An 18,684-nucleotide genomic window follows, 5' to 3' on the forward strand; every position below is an offset into this window, starting at 1 on the left:
GATAATTAAATATGTTCCACATTGTTTTCCACGACTATACAAAGATCTGGGGAGAATATGGTGATGCTTTTATTTTACTAGGTCATGGTTGCATATTATAAGGAAACAAATATCTTAAAAAGCTAAGAAAAAAAGAAGCCTCTAATAATGCTGATATTAGGGACCTAATAAATCGCCTTATAACTATACATGCTATGTCAAGTTTTTTTTCCATTATGGTATTGGATTTTAGGGATAGATTTTAACTCACTTGTGAATCTATTCTGTAAAGACTGCATTAACTAGTGATTTAAGAGAGAGTTCTTATAAAAGAATCTGCATTAGTGTATTTACTTATATACAATCAATCACATTAACTTGGAGCATGACTGACACAACCTTGGAAATATGAGTATTTAATACAACCATTTAATTTGCATTAGAACTTAAAACAGTAGTTGAGATAAAAAAAAAGAAAAACTATCAAGATAACTTAAAAATATTTAAAGAATAAGGGGAACAAATAAACAGCCTCAGATTAAAATAAAAGAAAGCTAATAACAGCAATCACTGAATTATCTTACATCCTAAATATTTAATTTTCATAATACTGACATACATGAAACCAACTTAAAAGAAAAGAATAATGTAGAGTATGCAACATTCAACATAAATAAAGCAGTCTAAAGCAAAAGAAAAAGAAAAAACAATTATTTTATTTCTGTATACCAAGACTACAAATAGCATTTGAACACTTCATTTATTACCCAAATTAAGAAATTATACAATTTATATAGATACTGGTAAAGATCTTACAAGCATCATTTAGTCTTCCCATGTTTATAAGTATATTGCTGGTTACTGTCAATTAAATATGACATCCAACAGAAACTCCAGTGACAGTAAAATATTTTCAGCATAAGAGATGACCAAGAAACTGATTATAAATTCTGGTGATTGCCCACCCTCTGCCCCCAACCCTTCCCTATCTAACCTTAGAGAAGATGCTCTGAGTAGCTTTCTGTTTTTAATCAGCTAAATTAGATATGAACACAAATCTTGAACCCATAAAGTGCCTTATTATTAAAGAATAGCTTCTTTCCTATATCAAAGGAAGATGCTACCCTGGCAATCAAATCATATTCAACAACATATTCCCTCCCACCATCTTGTCTAAACAGCAGCACTCAACTCAGCAGCTGAAACAAAAACTGCTAAGTCACAAAAATAACAACTAATAAGTTGGTTTCTACAGCCCAGAAATGACAACTGAAGGGAGTGAAGTTATAGAAAGAATATGATCACAGCAGGCTACAGATACAAAAGATAAAGCCTATTACTTCGGTTCAAATGATTTTTAATAGATGTTACAATGTACTTTCTTTCAAAGTCATTACTATTGCAGGTAGTGTGTATGTCATGGGAAGAGGATACATACCAAAAGAAATCTGTACAGGAATGAGGGACGGGAAAAGGGGGAAAAACAGAACAAAGAAGCATGTATACTTCACATCTATTTAATATAATGTCCAACTCATCATGATGCAGCCCAATGTAGTACTTAAAATAAGCATGCTAATCCCATTTCTGGGATTCAGAAATGTGTGTTCAAAAAGCACAAATAAAATATTACCAATGTTACATATTTTTCAAGCTTACCATTTCAGGAGAAGGCAGCAGAAAAGAGATGCATTTAGGTTTTAGTTGCAACAACTAAGGATTGTAAACAATTCAACCACATGAGAAGCAATAAGGGGAGCTTAATGGTAAGCATTTTTAATCTTCCAGGCCCAGGAGATTTGCATACATCTTCAAGATGACATTTGCCCATCTATATCCCATTAAGCAACGTGCTGCACCATAACTTTATTGCTAGCTCATAAAGTTATCTTTATTTGAACAGCACAGAGCGAAAAGCTTCATCTTTGGTTAATTCATTGTATATACTGAGTTTGCCACTGTTCTTAAAATGTGCTCTTCTTGGCATAAACACTAAACCAGCCACACTGCACACAGCATTGGTTATTTTGAGTCACTGGAAAGCGGTGTCCATGTAAATAAATGAGTTACTTAATAAAATCATGTGTGTTTTAAAAAATAAACCTAGGACATCTGGTAAGAAAGAAGAGCTGCAGAAACCTAGCCTGAGATCCCTTGGTTGGTTGGTAGGAGTGCTGCTTATGGTGGAGGCACTGCTTAGTTTCTGTCTGCAGAACATTGCATTTAGCCTCTGCACAACTCAGCTTAGCTCAAATCCAGCAGCACATTCGATGGCATACAGGAGCTTACTACGGAGAAGATTCTCGTCGTAAAACTCAGGCAGCTTCAGGAGGTTCATGCAGGTACTGGCAGTGGGAAGTCGGTCTAGGTCAGAGCCCCCATTATGAATGCAAAATGCAGGATACAACTCCTGAAAGAATACATTAATGGGGAAAAGTCATTTTTGTTTTTTAAATTTAATTTAAAATTACAACCATTAAAAGTCAACAAAGAAATCTTGCTCAGTTTGTCCAACTAGACATTAGAGAACACTGCATTCATATTTTGCGAAGAATATTTTCTTTCCCTTGGTGAACTAAGAACCATATTAAAAGGCAACACATACAGTGAAAGAGTGTTGCACAAAGAAGCCCTGGTTTTGAATCCTGGCTCCAACAATGGACCACGATAAGCAAATCACTTAATCTCACGGTGTCTCTGTCTCAACTATAAAATGGGTATGTTACTATTTACTTCAAAGGATTAATAGGAACAAAGTGCTTCATAGACCTTCAAGCACTAGAAAAAAGTGATATGTCATTATTACCATCTCTTTGTTGGCACCTTTATTACATTTTTATAAGGAATATCATGTACTTGACCCTGTATTCAATATGGAATATTGAATATAGAAAATTGGATCAATATGGAAACCAGTCATATAGAAAATTTTAGGCAGAAATTCAGTTGAGTCTTATCCACAAATAGCACTCTTCCTTTTTTTGGGTAAAATGAAAATTCTAAGTCTAGCTATCTGCCAACCAAAAAAAAGTTCTAATAAACAAAAATGAACATGCATAATACCATAATTTCCACATGACTGAAACATCCTGTTTGCTTCCACATTCCCTTCTAATCTCTTTTCTTTAAATTAAAAAATTCTCATTTTATATTTGATTTGGTTTTATGATTATTTAAATAAGTGTACGCATTCAGAGTGAATTACATTCAGATTCTGCTTTAACTGATATATTTTGTTTTTTACATAGCAGTCCAATGTACCCAATTTTATAATTTACTATTTATTAAAAGCTTAATTCAAGTGATATAGAACAATGATTTTCAGTTACAAGTAATTTATCTTTTATTGCCTTTTATAGTTCGTTTTTTTCTACAAAAGCAGAATGTTTTAATGGATGGAGAACTGCTCTGAGCTAGGAAAACCTGGGTTAACATCCAGCTTGTAACAACTAGTGGCTAGGGAAATCATGTAATCTCCCAGTATTCCAGGTATTTCTTGATATCCCATAGAAGGCAGAGAAGATGCTAATCTGCATTTGTAAACAAAATTTTCTTATCTGGGAATTTCCTTTACCAAAGAAATCATAGACTACTTCTAGCTTTTAATTTACCTACTTGTAGTTAATATGTGCATTTCTCTTTGGGAAATAGTTTTGTTTTGTTTTTAATCTACATTAATTCATTTAAATCTTTCCTTACTTCTTTGAATTTTTCATGCTTCTTAAATTCCAGTCTTAGTGGGAGCTATGAAGAATAGGGAAGGACATTCAGGTAAAACGAAAGAGGGCTGTATTTACTTAAATTTGGAAAAGAATTTCTAAGTGTTAATGCTAGTAAAAACAGATATCCTAAAATATACTTATTTTAAGCTTATTGCTGCTGTGCTTTAGCATACTTTCTTAATGGTATATATTTAAAATTAGCCTGGGCTCAACATCTATAATGAAAGGGATCTAACACTGAAGTAAACACAAAAAAAAGAATCTCAAGGTCGCGTAAAATAAGTCTTACTGCATTTTTCTATTGCCAGCCAACAATTTAACTTCTGTCTATTTCGTTGGCCCTGATAGAACCCAGAGAAGGATACAGTTAAATCTTTCCAAAATGCAAAGGATAAAATGTGGTAAAGCATGGCATGAGATGTTTGCTGAAATTTTTCTTGAAGGTAGAGCCTATTTTTTTCCCTGAAGCCCTTCAATCAAATATGAAAAATCTATCACTTTGGGAAAAGGTAGCATGAAACAAATGCATTTTGTCTTGACCATAGCAAGTGTTGATTTATACTATTTTCAGACACTGACAGCAATAGGATAATGAGCCATTATTACTATGACTTTAAAAATTAGTAACAAGAGAACATCTTTCAAAATTATTAAGTGTTGGGGTGGAGGGAGGGAGGGGAAAAAAATCGGAAAAGAAATGAGTGCAAGGGATAATGTTGTCAATATAAAGTAATCATTAAATAAAAATTAAAAAAAAATTATTAAGTGTTTTAAGAATTAATATAAATTTTAAAAATCAACTTCAAATCTAACTTGCTATATCCAACAATAGAAAGAGAATTATCTGCTCAAAAACAGTCAACTGGAACATGTCAATTCCTGTTTAAAACCTTTTAAGCCAAACAACTTCCTATAGAATAAAAATAACATTTTAATCTCCGGAGGTTTCAGAGACCATCATCATTACTACTATTATTATTTTTGCCTACTGCAGAAATTGAGATTCTTATTCAAGTTCATAAACCAAGTCAATGGCAAAGCCAAGGCTAAAACTCAAGTTTTATAACTCTACATCTCAGGGGACTTTCTACTAGACTGATTAGCTAAGGTTAATTTTCTAGTTTCATTATTCATTCATTCTGCCCATCCCAGGCCCTTATTTCTAAACACAATTATCACGACAACCAATACTAGTTATTAGTGATGATGATAACACTTGCACTTTACCAGAAGACTCATGAAGACAAATTGCTCTAATCTGAGACAATCAATCTAGAATTTCAGGCACCATGGCAAGTTGTTAGTAAAAATATTTTGGGCCTGGACAGGCACCTCTTTGAGTATCCTACAAGAAACATAATATAGGCAATTACATATTCTTATTATACGAAAGGTTGGTCCTGCTATGGAGAAATGAGAAGCAATTACAATTTATAAACTGAAGTCTTCTGGTATGGTTGGATTTTGTTCACATATATCAAAACTGTCAGAAAGAATTGAACAAACCAATATTCAATAAAAATTGCTGCAAGAAGTTGATGGAAATTATACCTATACTATTCACTCTGATTCAAGAATGCTAAATTATAAATAGTAATTTATTTCAATAAACTCCTCTAAGTTCCATGTATCTACTTTTCTTATTCTTATTTTCCCTATCACTAAAAAATTATTAATGTACTCAATCAGTTCCCTGTTTATCTTTCATTATGCCATTTGGTTTTCACAACAGAAACTCTATCAAAATTATGGTATTAGGAATTGTTAATTACATCCTTAATACAACTGAATGTGACAAGCTTGATAGTGGTTTTAGTCATTTAGATAGTCATTTAGAGCCAGACTATAAATAAAAATGACTACACACACACACACACACACGGCCATATATATATAGGAGGAGGGAACTTTCTTTTTTAATATATTTTTATTTTATTAAAATATTTTGATTTTCAAATTCTCTTCCTCTTTCCTGCCCTTCCATGAGAAGACAAGAAGTTTGATATTGACTATAGATACATGTAAAGTCATGCAAAATATATATCCATGCTAACCATTTTGCAAAAGAAATCAAAGACAAAAAAATAAGAAAAATAAGGCAAGCTCGAAACTGCATTTGCATGTGTTTATATTAAGTCTTTCCAGATTTTTCTGAAATGATCTTACTTGTTATTTTTTATGGCACAACAATATTCCATCACAGTCATATTACTACAACTGGTTTAGGCATTTCCTTGATTTCCAATTCTTTGCCATCAAAAACAGAATTGCTATAAATATTCTTTAAGTAAGTTCTTTTTCCTTTTCTTTGATTTCTCTGGTACACAGACTTAGTCATGGGTATTGTTGGGTCTAAGGATACGCACACTTTTATAGCTCTTCGCACTGAATATGTAAATTAATTTTAGGATGATTGTCATCTTTATTACCCTAATTTGATCTACCTATGAGCAATTAATATTTCTCCAACTGCTTAGATCCATGAAAAAAAGTATCTATGTGAAATATATTTTGAAATTTTGTTCATATAACCCCTAGGCTTATCTTGGTTAAGGAGACTTCCAAGTATTTTTTATTGCCAGCAGTTTAAACGGAATTTCTCCATCTTTTCCTGCTGAATTATGTTGGTAATATATAAAATGTTGATGATTATGTGGGTTTGTTATATAACCTACAACTTTGCTGACATTGTTTCTAATAACGTTTTCACAGTGGATTCTCTAAGTAAACCATCATATTATCTGCTGAAAAGAGTTATAGTTTTGTTTCTTCTTTGCCATTTTTTATTCCATTAATTTTTTTTTTGTTGTTGTTTCATTGCTTTAGATAACATTTCTAGTACAATACTTAATTCATAATGTTTGTAATACTGAACATTCTTGCTTCACCCCTGATCTTATTGGGAAGGCTTCAAGTTTGCTCTTGGTTTTAGCTTGATACTGGTTATCATTTTAAGAAAGGCTCCATTGATTCCTATGATTTCTAGTGTTTCAAATAGGAAGAGGTGTTATATTTTGTCAAAGGCCTTTTCCGTATTGACAAAATCATGTGATTTTTTGATGTTTTTGTAGTTGATATGATCAATTATACTGAGTTTTCCTAATACTGAACCAGAACTGTATTTCTGGAAATATATATAATATGTAAGAATCAATAGAACTTTGTACATATATACAGAGTATAAAGAATATGCTTTATATATTTCTTCTTCTAGTAAACAGTAAATGGGGATTCTTCTTCTTCTTCTTATTTTTTAATAATAACTTTTTATTGACAGAACTCATGCCAGGGTAATTTTTTTACAACATTATCCCTTGCACTTGCTTCTGTTCCGGTTTTTCCCCTCCCTTCCTCCACCCTCTCCCCTAGATGGCAAGCAGTCCTATATAGTTAAATATATTGCAGTATATCCTAGGTACAATATATGTGTGCAGAACCGAACAGTTCTCTTATTGCACAGGGAGAATTGGATTCAGAAGGTAAAAATAACCCAGAAAGAAAAACAAAAATGCAAACAGTTTACATTCATTTCCCAGTGTTCTTTCTTTGGATGTAGCTGCTTCTGTCCATCATTTATCAATTGAAATGGAGTTAGATCTCTTTGTCAAAGAAATCCACTTCCATCAGAATACTCATTTCACTTAGCATCAGTTCATGTAAGTCTCTCCAAGCCTCTCTGTATTCATCCTGCTGGTCATTTCTTACAGAACAATAATATTCCATAACATTCACATGCCACAATTTACCCAACCATTTTCCAATTGATGGGCATCCATTCAATTTCCAGTTTCTAGCCACTACAAACAGGGCTGCCACAAACATTTTGGCACATAACAGGTTCGTTTCCCTTCTTTAGTATTTCTTTGAGATATAAGCCCAGAAGTAACACTGCTGGATTAAAGGATATGCACAGTTTGATAACTTTTGGGGCATAATTCCAAATTGCTCTCCAGAATGGTTGGATTCATTCACAACTCTGAGGATTCTTCTTAATACACTTATCTTGCTATGGATTGTACATTACATGCATTTCAATTCACCAAATCAAAATACATATATACATACAGTTACTGAGAGAACTAAATTATGTAATTCAATCCCCTCATCTGTGTTAATTTTGTTAATAAGGGGTCTCAATCTTCAAGAATCCCAGAGGGGAATAAGACATATAAATATTTCACATGAAAATAAAGCTGAAAGGAAGGCAAAAGAGGGCACAGAAAGGATATTATTAAAACTTTTTGTCAATATTACTAACAGAAGAACATTATTTTCAAAACCACAACACTGAAAAGAGAGAATTTGATTTTTTAAAAATTAAAAAATATATATATTTTTAAGGCTAAGTAGCCTTAAAAAAAAAAAAAAAACACACACCCTAAACCCTGAAGGCAGGAGGTTAAGTCAGAAGCACTAGTTAAGTTATTGTGTAAGGGGAAAGCTTAAAACATATTTCACAGCTAAATGATGCATTTTTACTGTTCCTTTCACAATGCTAATTGAAATTTCTACTTTGAGTCTTAAAAGTGTTAAAAATGAAGTTCTACATTGAAATGCTAAGTCAAGGGCACCATTTCTTGCATAATTAAACACAGTAGAACGGGAATTTGCAATGGCTCAAAATGAGAATCATCAACAATTTATTATGTGACCTGATGGTAACTTAACAATTTTCTACAGCACTTTAATGATTTTTTTGGTCTGTAACAATCACATTTATTAAACTTATTAAACTTTAATTAGCTTTAGCAAATGTTATTCTTCTCCAATAATCTGGTACTAAAGGTTCTCATAACTATCAAATGAAGCTTCCTTGCCTGTTCTATTTATAGTCTCAGAACTAAAAAGATATTCTCTTTTTTAAAATAAACTGGAACTAATTCTAACAAAGGTAGTTATTTTGCTAAGTGTACTAAGTAAAAAATAAAAAATTCTAAATTTTAAAACAGTCATTTAAAAAACAAGCTTTCTTATATAACTTAAGATTATTACAAATTGTAAATATATAAAGCTATTAATCAATTTTCATATTTAATCTACTATTATATATCTATAACCATTAAAAAAATAAAACATAAGGATTGTTGATAACATAAAACCTTATTTAACATAAGAAGAGTTATCATGGAATTACAGTGTTTTCTAACTAACTGAAACACAAATTCATCACTCAGAAGCCTTCCTGTCAAAAAGAGATCATAATTTCTCCATTATTTGTCCTTTAGAGGAATAACTGTCAGATCTGGGTACCCTAGAACAAGGAAGTGCAGATCCAGTCCCAAATTTTGAACATATCAATGACTGAGTTTATACTGTAGACAGGGAACAAGTAGTATCAGATCCAAAAAAATTTCCAGCTAGTCAAAGATAACTTGATACAGGAAATGATCCACTGATTAATCACTCTCTTCCCAAGTAAAATGCTTGTTTATAAGCTCAGGTTGTGGTATTTGGACAAATCAAAAAACTACTTATGACAGTGTAAAAACTTTTATCTACACTGGGCTTTATCCAGATATAAAATGGTTATGATAGCTAGAAAAAGAATCTGGAATCTCACTGATGGAAATGGGACCTTCTAAGCCTGGATAGCAGCACTATCACCAGCTTTTTTCTCAATGAGCTCTAGGTAAACAAGCTTAAATTGAGAGCTAGAAGATAGGGTTAAAGATGTTGAATACCCTACAGAATCGTTTCTTACAATCAATTCAATCCTGGAGGAAGTGGCATAATAAAATAAGTTCTGAGGCATCTTGGGTTAGAGAACCTCTTTGACCCTGGAAATGAAAACTTTATCTCTATTTTCATGATTTGAATACCCACAAAGTATTTATTTGTAAGAATGTCAACCAGACTTGGGAACCCAAGTGTGGCTTACTGACAAGGCTACTTTCTTTGCTATGTTTTCATTAAGAGTATAATTACTCCATCAACTTACAACATGCGAGGGACACAGTTCACATGGTCTCCTGACTTGGGACAGATGGAGGATAGTGCTGGGAATCTGCTGCTCTTTATTTAGCCTTCTTAGGCTGCTTTAGAGCCTCCTACCTCATTCTGGATTGTCCTTTATCTTTGCAATATTCTATTAAGCTCCTCATTCTCAATACAATCCTGTCTCATTTCTTCCTTCTTTTCCTCATTCCCCGCTTCTTTCTTCTGTCCTCTTAAATACTTCTGATTTACTCACTTTTCAAGAAGAAGTGAATTAAATCAAATAAAACCTCAAATGTAAGATCTATGATACTTTGTGTAATTCACTGACCTAAATTACTTTTTATCAATGAAATAAATATTTCTGATGCTGAGAAAAAACAAAATGTTGCCTTCCTGTTTCCAGAATTCCTCCACCTTATTCACCAACACACAGGCTTTAATCCAATGAAAGCCTCCAACTGTTCCACAAAAGAGATGCTCTTGTGTCTTGGCTCTAGGTTCTCCCCTGGCTATCCAGATGCTTGGAATGCTTTTCCTCCTCCACTCTGACTTTGACCTCACTAGTTTGAAATCCCAACTAAAATCACACCTTCTACAGGAAGTTTTCCCCAACCCTTACCCTATCCTCTTCCAGAATGAAGGACAAACAACAGTTGGAAGTGAATAATCTTTCAATTAGTTATGCTACCAATATCCTATAAAACTTTTGTTGAAAGGTTTACAGACTTACATTTATTCAGAGAAACACTAATCATTCAGAGAAATATACCTTTTTGCTAGTTTCACAATCTAAAACTGTTAAATTGTGTGAACAGGAAAGATTAAGAAAATTTTCATTTAGCAACACTGCAAAATAAGAACTCAACAGAACTTTTAAAATATAGATTATATTGAAAATGATTATCTATCTATACATTCTATATGAGCACACATATAACTGATAGTGTCTTAGCCTATTAATTAATACACAAATAGACTATCCTCTATTGAGTGTTAAAACCTTGTCCTATTAAATGTATGCACACAATGTATGTATGTCTGTATATGTATAAAATAAATACAAAACTAGTCAATATTTACTAGACTATTTTAAAGCAAAAAATAACAGGCAAATTTACACGAGGTAACCTTTTAGGGATGGTAAAATAAAGAGGCCCATGTAATCTAATAAGATAAGCAACAGTAAAAACCCACATAATAATACTCTTCATAAGAAGCTAAGTAGTATTTCAATTTTTAACATTCTACTTATAAATACAATTTAGGATTTGATAAAGATTTAAGAAGCAAACAATATATGTGACAAAGAATAAACACAATTTCAGCACATTATTATGTATCGAAAACAGTTTAAAAATGAAAGAATTTACTTGAAGATATTATAGTTATGATATACAACTACCATATGAGAAGATGCTAGACATTAAAAAAACAAACAAAAAAAACCGGAACAACATGGAACACTAAACAACCCCAAACTGAAAGGTTATCTCCTACTATACTATGCATTTTTGAATTTTGCATTCACATTATTGATCAGAGAAATGCAAATTAAGACAACTCTGAGATACCATTACACACCTGTCAGATTGGCTAAGATGACAGGAAAAAATGATGATGAATTTTGGAGGGGATGCGGGAAAATTGGGACACTGATGCATTGTTGGAGGAATTGTGAACGAATCCAACTATTCTGGAGAGCAATCTGGAATTATGCCTCAAAAGTTATAAAACTGTGCATACCCTTTGATCCAGTAGTGTTAATACTGGGCTTATATCCCAAAGAGATACTAAAGAAGGGAAAAGGATCTGTATGTGCCAAAATGTTTGTGGCAGCCCAGTTTGTAGTGGCTAGAAACTGGAAAATGAATGGATGCCCATCAATTGGGAGAATGGTTGGGTAAATTGTGGTATATGAATGTTATGGAATATTATTGTTCTGTAAGAAATGACCATGAACTGATGCTTACATGAACTGATGCTAAGTGAAATGAGCAGAACCAGGAGATCATTATACACTTCAACAACAATACTGTATGAGGATGTATTCTGATGGAAGTGGATTTCTTTGACAAAGAGACCTAACTCCGCTTCAATTGATGAATGAATCCCAAAGAAAGAACACTGGGAAATGAATGTAAACTGTTTGCATTTTTATTTTTCTTCCCAGGTTATTTATACCTTTTGAATTCAATTCTCCCTGTGCAACAAGAGAACTGTTCGGCTATGCACACATATATTGTTTCTAGGATATACTGCAACCTATTTAACATGTATAGGACTGCTTGCCATTTGGGGGAGGGGGTGGAAGGAGGGAGGGGAAAAATTGGAACAGAAGTGAGTGCAAGGGATAATGTTGTAAAAAATTACCCTGGCATGGGTTCTGTCAATAAAAAGTTATTAATAAAAAAAAAAAAAGAATTTTGCATTCAACTACCAGCTTACTCCACCTTATTCTATTCTATTTAGAAGTCTCTCTGAATTTCAGTGACAACAAAATTTAAGTAGTAGACTCTACTACTGTGTCAAAATTTATAAACATTAACACAAATGTTACTCTGTGTGTGTCTGTCTCACACTGAAAATTACCCATCAAAAATAACTTCTTAAAAAAATCTAATCATTTAAAATGGACAATTTTGGGAATTAAATCTTTTAGGAACCAAAGGAAAAAAAATGATGTGTTTACCCAAATACAAATGCAATTTCAAAATATCTTCTCTTCCATATAAAATAGTTCATAATTATTTGTCAGTTAAATCCCCATTATACATCTTCCGTTACCTTTGTGACAATGAATGCTTAAAATTTAAGTATAGTAAAAGGCCATACCTTAAACCCTAAAAGAGGTGGTCGAGAACAACTTGTTACAAAATATCTTCTCTTCCATATAAAATAGTTCATAATTATTTGTCAGTTAAATCCCCATTATACATCTTCCGTTACCTTTGTGACAATGAATGCTTAAAATTTAAGTATAGTAAAAGGCCATACCTTAAACCCTAAAAGAGGTGGTCGAGAACAACTTGTTACAAACTTGAGCAATTTGCGCTTTTCTTCATCAGTGAAACTTTCTACAACTTTCCAAAAAATCTTAATTACTGGATGATCTGCAGAATAGCCTCCTATGAAAAAATGAAGAATATTTTATTACACTTATAATGTCTTGTTAACTAAAGTTTATGGTCATGTTTGGAGGCCCACTCTCTCCATCCCTGTGCTAGAAAAATACAAGCAGATTGTGAAGTAATACCTCTTTTCTTGGTCATCGAGATACAAAGAATCTAATACCAAGGGCAAATGGAGAAAATTTAGGAAGGACAAGGGTGAGAATTTAAATGATTAGATTTAATTACATTATACCATGTAATTGTGATCTAACCAATCCAATCTTCAAAGCTGGAAAATGGAAAAATATCTCTAATGAAGTAATGTTGGTAACTGGAGATTTTAAGAAATTTACCTTAAGGAACCACAAATATAACTACATCACATCTCTTACACCTCATTTGTGAAAGCCCTAAATAATAACTAAGGATGACAAAATTACATATAATAAATATACATGCCTAGTTACTTACAGAATATTTTACTGTTCTTAACTCAAAGTAAGTCTTCATGTCAATGGTTTCTGAATCTAAATTAATTCTATTAGGAGGCTGTTAACTGCTATTGGTGATGCTAAAAACAGGACTAACAACCTATCCCCAGGAATTTTATTAGACATTATTTGAGAATACAGAACAAGATGGTTTATAGTTTTTAATCAAGATAAGTGATTATTAAAACTAAAATAATTGTTTTTACTGTCAATGTACTCAGAAATAACATCAACAAAATCTCAAGTGTCTTAACTGGAACCTAAGTGAAAATGTAATATTTTAAGTCTATTTACGAGAATAGCCAGGATCCTTAAAAGGTAAAGGTTCTCAATACATATAAGAATAATAACACAATAAGACAATTTCTTGGTATTAAAAAAGGTAAGATCAATGAATTTTTAAAAATTATGACTTGATAGTGGAAACTAATGCCTTGCAACCTTTGTGGAAGGTATTGAAATCTGATTGAAATTCATTTATGGAGCAGAGTTAAGTACTGAGTTAACTGTTGTAAAGACTTTTAAAAAGATAATTTTAAAAAGATAAATGGCAAAGAAACACTTGATCAAAGAATTTTGGAATTAGAAATAATGATTGATAAGAGTAATAATCCAATTTAACTATTTTCTTGAAGAAACTAAAAAAGACTTGCTGTAGGTTTAATTTGTTTAAGATTTTAAGATTTAATAAATTAAGATTAATAAATAAGATTTATTTTCTTAAGATACGTTTAAGATTACTGCTTTTTAATGTCAGTCAAGACCAGGATTCCGATTCCCAAATTCAAGTCTCTTTCTGATACATAGCACTGTTCCAGATTATTTATTCTATTACAATGCTAGAAGAGTATAAAACAGAACTTTAAATAATATAACTATTACCTGACATTCTATCAATTAAAAAATATTTATGAGACATCTAATTATGCATAAATCATTTTATGGAGAGGACTGAGGAAGGTATGCTGTGGAAAAAATAAAGGATATGATACAGTTCTTATTATACAAAAGATGAAATGTGGAAAATGGTATTCAGATCCTGATAATGAGATGGTAAACTCAAAATGCTGATTACATGTAATACATGTATTGCATAGATTTTTGGAAATACCCAATGTAATTTACTTTGCTTGACTATCCCTATTTGTTATAAAAGTTTTCTTTCTATTTAATTTTTTGTTCAATTGGGGAAGGGTGAGAGGAAAAAAGTATGTCAATTGAAAGAAACAATAAAACAAAATTTTAAAAAGGACATAGTTCTTAATATCATGAAATTTAAAATCTAGTTGGGGAGAAAAGATGCATGTACAAGAATGTTCCATGAATTCATATTTATGTAAACATTTGGTAAAATAATAATAGATGGTTCATAATGATTATTATCCCCCAAAGGACTTAAAACGTGATAAAGCACTATCTAATTTACAAATGAACAATTAAATTTTCAATGTAATACCGAGTATTTTATATTTCACTCTATTTTGGTGACTTGAAAATTGGTAAATCAAGGAGATACATATGGCAATTTATAGTTAGCTGGAATATCTTGACTAATTAGAATGGTCTATTTTCTAATTATGCATAATAATTATTGTTCTCTGAAGTTTATTATTTACTGACTAGAATCATCTTCCGTCAGTAAAGATACGATTGATCATTTCCAACATAAAGTTGTTTGTGTTTCAAAACAAAGTTATATTGAACCTGAAACAACTTATGGAACACTTGGGAGTTTTCCTGAAAGAAGAGAACAAAACTATAATAAATAAAAGCTATTTATGGCAGAGTAGTAATAACGTACCTGAATAATTTGTGAAAGATTTGAGGTCCTCTAAACTAATGGGCACTTGGGCACCAGAAATTAACACCTGAAACGACAAGTTTAAAATTTTAAATTTAGGATAAAAATAAGAAACTTGTCTATGACAGTGAAGAAATCTCTTTTAAACAAGTATGATACCTGTATTTCTTGCTGGTCAAACATTCTGAGCCATTCAAGATTCACAACATTGGCCAGACCTTGTCTGAAGGCTAGACAATGCTGTCGGATCTGTTTGTTTAGTCTATAATCTGCTACCAGATGGATATATGCAATTCGGTTAGCACTAGTGACAGGAATATCCTTTCCACCTGGCTTCAGTTCAACTACCTATAAACATTAAAAAATGGAAACATATACACATTAATAATACTCAAAGTGTATTTGGAAACTTGCAATGAAATTGAGATGAAAATACTTCAAAGGAAATGCATTGTATGAAATGGCATCCTAAAACCTACGACTGTTCAAAGTAGGAAACAAATAATTTTAAACAGACATGTATATTTAAACAATACATCTGTTGGGATACTATAAGGAGTTAGCATTGTGTCCTATCTTCAAAAAAGAAATGTATTTTTGTGATTCACACCTCTGTTAATAATTCACTAGTAAAAAAAATTGGCTATTTCATAAAGTAAAAATAACAAATCAGAAAGTCTGAAATGAGTTAGAAATTATGACAGAAATCAACTTAGAAATTCATCTTGGGAAAATGAAAATGAACTTGGTGAAGTGGGATATTATTTCTGTAGTCTTAATGATAAGAGGATTCTCTATATGAGTTCAGATCTCATTTCATCTACACTTAGTCTTGACTAAGAATCAAGAGCAAGCTAGCTTATTTTATACACATTTGCACTTACACAATAACTAGTGAGATCACTCTAAAGGAGGGGTCCTCAAACTTTTTAAATAAGGGGCCAGTTCACTGTCCCTCAGACTGTGGGAGGGCCAGACTACAGTAAAAACAAAAAGTTTGTTTTGTGGACCTTTAAATAAGGAAACTTCATAGCCCTGGGTGAGGGGGATATATGTCCTCAGCTGCTGCATCTGGCCCGCGGCCGTAGTTTGAGGACCCCTGCTCTAAAGTAACTAGAGAAATCTTCTTTCACCCAAAATGAACTTTCCCTTGTGAGAGAATGGCAATTAGAGAAAACCACACAATATACTAGTGGATGCATCTGAGAGTGTTTACAATGAGCTTTATTTCCTACCTATTTGAATATTGTTTTGTTTTGGTTTTTTTTTTTCCAGAAAACTAATTTTACTAATGTGGTTACACAATGAACTTTCCAACCACTATTTGAATATTGTTAAAAAAGAAGAGTTTGATCACCAGTTACCAATATCTGAATTATGTGGACGCCCTAGAAAACTACCCAGTATTTTATGAGGAAATCTGAGAAGTTATGGAAAGTATACTTCAAAAAGCTACTGTTTTTTCCAACTGATTCTTTCACATTTTAATAGAGAAATTTTTGAAAAAGCAAAACCAAAAAACACAGGAATTGCTCTTGCCTTTACAATGACAACAATACAAGAATACAATGCAATCAATTTGGGTCATCAGATCTCAGATTTATTGAATCCATGCTCTTAATTGATTCTAATTTTAAAATTGTGTTCATTACCTTCATTTCTTCCTTTCTCAGCTCATATTCCATTTGTTAATTAACTCTTGTGAGATTAGTTATCATGTTATTAATGGATCAATAAGTCTAATATGAAAGAACTAGTAAAAAAAATCCAACATTTAAAAACATTCTATATATTCAAGAAAATTTTAAAATATTATTAATTTACAAGCTTTAAATTGGCCAAAATGTAATAAATCATAATTCTATTTATGATCCTATATTAAAAACATAAAACCAAAGTGTTTTTTACAATATTAAATAGTAAAACAAAGTATTTTAATGAAAATTTTATAATTCCAAAAAATAATAATAATAATAAAGAGTTCTAATTAACATCTAACCTGAAGAGGTTGGCATTTTCCTTAATATAATTACCACCTTATATTATCATTCTTACTTTTAAAATTCATTTGTATATCTATATAAAGAATTAAAATGCAACATCCCATTTTTCCTTTTTAACAGATTCCAATATTTGCACACAGCTTTAATGAAATTACTGTGTAACAGCTAAGTTACTGTAATCTATTTCAGTTGGAAAAGTATGAAATATACCCTTTAGGAATGGCTTTGGAAAATTCATTAAAGAATTGGTGATGTGAAGATTTTATTCTATATTCAACTAATACCACTAGATGGTGCAAGGCAACAGGGCACATAGTTTTATGACATGACTTCTCTTAATAAGCATTCTCAAGAAGGCAAATTGTATGGGATCACAGATTTACAGCTGGTTTCTCTCTATATAGAGAATCTTCTCTTTTGAATAAGCATATGTGTTCATTGAAGACAAAACTGTCATTACGGTGAAAGTACAGTATAAAGTATGGAAGAGATTTGTAGCAAAAACAATTAAATCTTTTCCAAAGAACAACCATATCCATCCTGTCATGTTACTTTGTTATGGCTAACAAAAATAAATGTGAGAGAGAGAGAGAGAGAGAGAGATTGAGAGTGAGTGAGCGAGTGTGTGTGTGTGTGTGTGTGTGTGTGTGTGTGTGTGTATTCTATTGCTTCTATTTATTGAATTCCATTTTGGAAAAAATAAAATATCATTTAGCTAACCTTGGAGGAAATCTATATATTTGATAACAATGTTATAGACAGTACAGATGACTAATGTGTCTCTATGCAAAGACCTTACAAATACATATTCTTATATAATAATCCTAGTAACTATATGTGGAACCGTATTGGAAATGATTCCTTTCTTGATGGCAGAGATGTATTGGCTTTTGTTATGTTTCCCTACTTCTAACTTCTAAAGAGAGGGGCAAGTGAAGGAAAGAATCAGAATTCTGAACCATTTCTATCAAAAAAAAACAAAACAAAACACCAAAACTTCTGTGAGGGATTGAATTGTCCAATTACATGAGAAACAAGAAGACACAAGAATCTTATTCACTGTTGAAGAAGAAAGATCAGAAGCTTAGGAGGACTAAAATATGGCCAGTTCAGAGGTGGCCTCTCTAGACTAATACTAATGTCAAGCCTCTTTCCTATTATGGCCTAAATAACATTACAGTCAGGGAGATGGCAACTGAACATGGTTCAGTTCATGGTTCTATCTCCAGAACCCATGACTTATCCTTAGCTACCTCATTAGAAGCCTTCCTTTCTGAGAGAAAAACATATGCAAAAGCTTGAGACTCCAAGAAAACTCAATCTTCCTAAAACAATATATTTATAAGAAATGGGGAAAAAAATCTCAAATTCATTATGTTACTTAAAGATTAAAGAAGAAAGGAATCAAAGGCAGCGGACACAAATATATTACAGTATCTTATCCCAATCCTTCTTCCATACCATAGTCAGACTTCACATATATGAATAATCAATGAAAATTTATTGAATAATGAATGGATAAACGAATTTGAGGACAGAAAAGGAAAGAGTATCTTTAGTTTAATTGAAAACAATGAACCTAGAAACTGATTATCTGTACTATAACTTTTTCCAGATAAGAGGGGGAAATAATTGTAGTAT

At 31.9% G+C, this 18,684-nt stretch overlaps 1 protein-coding gene across 2 annotated transcripts in view; it reads right to left on the bottom strand.

Moving 5' to 3' along the window:
- Positions 1 to 674: 674 nt before the first annotated feature.
- Positions 675 to 18,684, bottom strand: part of UBE3C (ubiquitin protein ligase E3C) — a 176,253-nt gene continuing 158,243 nt past the window's right edge. For both annotated transcript variants that reach the window (XM_051963013.1, XM_051963012.1), the window contains exons 20-23: positions 15,200 to 15,388; positions 15,041 to 15,107; positions 12,633 to 12,763; positions 675 to 2,389 (exon numbers count right to left, since the gene is read on the bottom strand). In XM_051963013.1, the coding sequence (XP_051818973.1) occupies positions 2,219 to 2,389; positions 12,633 to 12,763; positions 15,041 to 15,107; positions 15,200 to 15,388 (558 nt within the window). In that variant the 3' untranslated portion in view covers positions 675 to 2,218. The remainder of the gene's footprint in view (positions 2,390 to 12,632; positions 12,764 to 15,040; positions 15,108 to 15,199; positions 15,389 to 18,684) is intronic.

Source organism: Antechinus flavipes, chromosome 5, assembly GCF_016432865.1.
Source record: "Antechinus flavipes isolate AdamAnt ecotype Samford, QLD, Australia chromosome 5, AdamAnt_v2, whole genome shotgun sequence".
In the NCBI taxonomy this organism is placed as follows: Eukaryota; Metazoa; Chordata; class Mammalia; order Dasyuromorphia; family Dasyuridae; genus Antechinus; species Antechinus flavipes.